This window comes from Trichosurus vulpecula, chromosome 8, assembly GCF_011100635.1.
Source record: "Trichosurus vulpecula isolate mTriVul1 chromosome 8, mTriVul1.pri, whole genome shotgun sequence".
NCBI lineage: Eukaryota > Metazoa > Chordata > Mammalia > Diprotodontia > Phalangeridae > Trichosurus > Trichosurus vulpecula.
In genome coordinates, this window is record NC_050580.1 from 100,354,015 (window position 1) to 100,358,364 (window position 4,350).

A 4,350-nucleotide genomic window follows, 5' to 3' on the forward strand; every position below is an offset into this window, starting at 1 on the left:
CATTTACTTACACAGTAGTTAGTTGCACCAGAGTATAAATACTTTATAAAATACACAGGAGGAAATAGAAAGAAACACAAGTGCTAAATTAACAGCAGATTCACGTGAGCACTTGCACATACAAAAATAATAAAAAATCCTCATATTTAAATTTTTAGTATAGATACAGTTACAGTACCATGATAAAATAGTATAAAAAGTCATTTTTTTCAATAAAACATTGTCAGTAACATAACAGACAAAAAAGTAGAGTTTGGATTTCAGGTTATTTTCAACTCCCTCTCCTCCCCTCATTAAAATTGTGTGTGTGTGTGTGTGTGTGTGTGTGTGTGTGTGCAAGTAATATCTTCAGTGGACTTTACAATTTCTAACACTGTGCAAAAAAGCATTTTGAACCACTTTTTATTTTCTTTTTCCAAATGTGCAGTAATTTTTCTTGACTCTAAGACTGTTTCCTCTCTTCAAATTGTGACAGAGTCACGTGTCACAGAGGCTCGTGACTGGTCCTTTAAACTAATATTGATACATAAATAATCTGTTTAATATAAACATATCTTTAAAAAAAATCCCTGTGCAATATGCACAGTTTGAGGTAGGAACCCTTTTGCCTCATCACCATTGTCAAGACGCAAAAGGAAAGCCAGCTTGTTTGTTCTAAATAAAATTCTTTTAAAATGTGAACATGATTTTTGCATCTTTTCCCCTCTGCTTTGTTTAAAGATGTCACCACTCAGACTTTGAAATAATAATGACAAAAATCTTTCGTGGAGCCAAAAACACAAACAAACAAAAAATCCTATCCTATCAAACTGTCCAGGTTCATTTTCTCTTACTTTGACTGGTCCAGTTCCCAAGAATAGGATGGGAACAGCTGATAATCTTAAAAAGCAGGATTATTAAATGCGGCTCTTGGAGAAACCAAGTGGATGGTTTTTCTTTTTTTTTTTTCTTTCTGAATCCCATATTCTTTTCTCCGTCCCACCTATCTACCCAACTGACAGGTTCACAATCCCTGCAGGAAGGATCAGAATTAGACTGGAAAAGATAAAACAGGCATCGTCCCCCACTCCCCCCCAGAAGTCAAGAAGAAAAGTCCAAAATCCCAACCCCCCCCAACTTTCCTTCTGTTCAATGGTCGAATTGCTTTTGTTTGTAGTGGATGATTCAGACGAGGTATGAAGGATACATTATCACCTGCTTTCGGTCTTGAGTAAACACAGATCCTCTCTTCCCTGTGAAGACAGTTCAGGGCTGTTGGTTTTCTTCCTCTTGGATTTCCAAACCAGTTTCCTGGGTGAGGGTGTGGGGCAGGGGTGGGGGGAAAGCCCCACTCCCCATACCTCCCGGACGGCCCCCAACCTTGAAACCACCTGCCCTGTAGCCCCCGCCAGAAAGTAAAAAGAAAACACAAGCCCGGCTCCCGCCTCCACCACCGCCGCCCCCTCCCCTTCCACCAGCGGCCGGTCCTATACCTTGGATTCCGAATACGAATCTTTGCTGTCCCTGTCCTCCAAGCTGGAGTCGCTGTCCCCGGTCGCCCCGCCGTTGCAGCCGGCCCAGGGCTCCAGGTAGTGAGGCGACGAGGGAAGCAGCTCGCCCTGCTCCGCATAGGCGGCCGCGGGAGACGGGGTGGCACAGCCAGCGGCGGAGCTGCCGCAGCCTCCGGCCGTGGCGGCCCCGGAGCCTCCGCGTGACAGCTCCCCGACGCTTGTGTGGCGCCGCCGCTCAGTCTGCCGTGGGCAGCACAGAAGCCGCTTGAAGGCCTTGCGGAAGTCCGGGCTGCGGCAGTAGATGATGGGGTTGAAGGCCGAGTTGGCGTAGCCCAGCCAGTTGAAGAAGACGAAGAGCCAGTTGGGCACCAGGTCTCGGTGGAAGACCTTCACCACGTTGGCGAGGAAGAAGGGCAGCCAGCAGAGGGTGAACACGCCCATGATGATGCCCAGCGTCTTGAGAGCCTTCTGCTCCTTGAGGGCCACGAGGCGCGACGGCCGCCGCTTGCTGGGGCGCCCGTTGGCCAGCGCCGGGCGCGACGGCTGCAGCGCGGGCGCGAGCGGCTGCTGGTGGGGCGCGTGGGGCTGCAGCGGCTGCGGCAGCGAGGGCGAGGGCGGCGGGCGGGGGCCGCTGTAGAAGCGCCGCTCGCAGCGGTCGATCTTCTTCACCTGCTTCTGGGCCTCGCGGAAGACGCGCAGGTAAACGAAGGCCATGATGGACAGCGGCACGTAGAAGGAGACCACCGAGGAGGCGATGGCGTACGCTCTGTTGGTGACAAAGTCGCAGCACTTGGGATCATTGTAGCAGAGCCGCGCTTCGTCGCCGTCCGCCCGCCACCAGTGCATGAGGATGGGCAAGAAGGACACGAGCGCCGAGATGGCCCACACGGTGCACACGAGCGCCCGTGCCCGCGGCCGCGTCAGCAGGCTCTGGTAGCGGAACGGAGATGTGATGGCGATGTAACGGTCCAGGGCGATGACACACAGCGTCTCGATGCTGGCGGTGACACACAGAACGTCCACCGACGTCCAGAACTCGCAGAAGAAGGAGCCGTACTCCCACCGGCCCCACACCACGATGGTTGCCCCGAAAGGCACCACAAGCAGCCCCATGACCAGGTCGGCGCTGGCCAAGGAGATGATGAAGAGGTTGGTGAGCGTCTGCAGACGCTGCGTCTTGGCGATGGCCACGATCACCAGTACGTTGCCCGCCACGATGAGCAGCACGATCAGGGCCATGAGCATGCCCATGCCTGCCGTCCACTGCTGGGACAGGGCCACGGGCGCTGTCGTCGTCGAGGTCAGCAGAGAGGAGGCGGGGGAGGCGGGCACCAGCAGCCGGGCGGCCGTGGCTGCTGCTGCAGTCGCTGCGGCTGTCGCTGCCTCTCCGCCCGCCCCGTCGGGGGCCGGCGAAGGAGATGACAGGTTGTAGGGCTCGTAGCCTAAGCTGAACGCATCATCTCCCATCGTGAGGAGGAAGTAACCGAAGACGTGGGGTGGGGACGCGGTAGGGCCGTCGTCTGAGGAACGCGAAGAGCCTAGGGGTGGGAGGGGACGGCGAACGAGGTCAGGGTCAGAGCCAGGTCAAGACAGCTGTCCGCAGCAGTGCGCAGCCTGGGACATCCGCGCCGGGTGTCTTCCCCGCAGGAGCCGCGCCTGCTGCTGCCTCCCTCCTCTCCCAGGCTGCTGCAGTAGCTGCTGTCGCTGCTGAGACTTCAGCATGTTTCTGAGCGCTCTGGTCTGGCAGCTCCTGCACCCAGTACCCCACCCTAACCCACAGTTAGCTCCCCCCAACTCAGCCCCGGAGCCTCGCGTCAGTATCCTACAGCCAATCAGGTGCCAAGGCACGCCCCTATTTTGTCCCCCACCTCCCTCCTCCGCTTTACTGCCCTCCCACGGGCAATTAAGTGACTCCGGGGAGCCTGGGGGGGGGGGGGTGGGGCGCAAGAGCGCAGAACTCAGCCCCGCGCCGGGGGACTGCGGAAGGTGGCTTCGGATCCTTCCCGAAGGAAACTTGTCCTCCGACCCCACTACAAACGGCTTGCTCGCTTTGGAGGGGAGGAGACTGAGGCACTTTAAAGAGAAGGGCAGTTTGGAAAGTCGAGTTGCAGGAGTTTGGCTGTATGTCTGATTCTGGGATCGGAAAACCTGGCGGCGCACGTATAAAAAACGTCCCCTGGTCAGATGGGACATGGCCAGCCTCAGACCTGCCAGTTCAGGGGATCAGAGAAGGGTGTTACTGGTTAGAGAGAAACTTTCGAGCAGTGCTACGTGTTACATAGCGGGGAATAACCATGCATCTGTCAGGAGCACTTTCTGGGAGCTATTCTTCTAAGAAGCTCATGTTATTCCAGTGTGGTAGTTACATAAAAGAAGCGAAGGTTGTGCATCTAACGATGGAGACTAGTTGGAAAAACACACACCCAAATCCCAGCTAATGAATGTGTAAGTATGATGCAACCGTGTGTGTTGATAATATAAAGAGAGGTTTAAGGAAACACAAATGCTAACGTACAAAGTAAATGACACTTCAACAAAAAGAACGTGTTTTATTACATTTCAAACCTTTCACACTAATAATAACACCTGTATTTTGTTTTGCTACTCACATGATTTATTATTCTAGTTGGTTCAATACAAACAACAAAAAAAGTACTGTCAGATTGGGTTGACGTAATGAACAGAGACTTCTGATTTCTCAGTTTGATCACTTGTTTTCTCCTTTGCCCAAGTTCCCAGATTCTTAAAACTCTGGGATTAGTTTTGTAAGGATGAGAAGAGAAAATATGTAAATACTCAAGAGGATTAAAATCCCGAAGCATTTAAAGAAGTATAGCAATGACTTTTGAATTGGCAGAAG

At 52.8% G+C, this 4,350-nt stretch overlaps 1 protein-coding gene across 1 annotated transcript; it reads right to left on the reverse strand.

Annotated features, from left to right (window-relative positions):
* Positions 1 to 1,098: 1,098 nt before the first annotated feature.
* Positions 1,099 to 3,215, reverse strand: ADRB1 (adrenoceptor beta 1). Its single transcript, XM_036737179.1, has 2 exons — positions 1,473 to 3,215; positions 1,099 to 1,232 (listed from the first exon to the last, which is right to left on the reverse strand). The coding sequence occupies exons 1-2, from the start codon at positions 2,955 to 2,957 to the stop codon at positions 1,191 to 1,193; spliced, it is 1,527 nt and encodes a 508-aa protein (XP_036593074.1). The 5' UTR covers positions 2,958 to 3,215; the 3' UTR covers positions 1,099 to 1,190.
* Between the last annotated feature and the right edge of the window lie 1,135 nt (positions 3,216 to 4,350).

Bases quoted from the DNA above. Each gene is read 5' to 3' on its own strand.
- ADRB1 (XM_036737179.1), bottom strand. From the start codon at position 2,957: ATGGGAGATGATGCGTTCAGCTTAGGCTACGAGCCCTACAACCTGTCA. The intron at 1,233-1,472 runs GTATAGGACCGG...CTGTCTTCACAG, and splicing joins ATTCGTATTCGGAATCCAAG to GGAAGAGAGGATCTGTGTTT.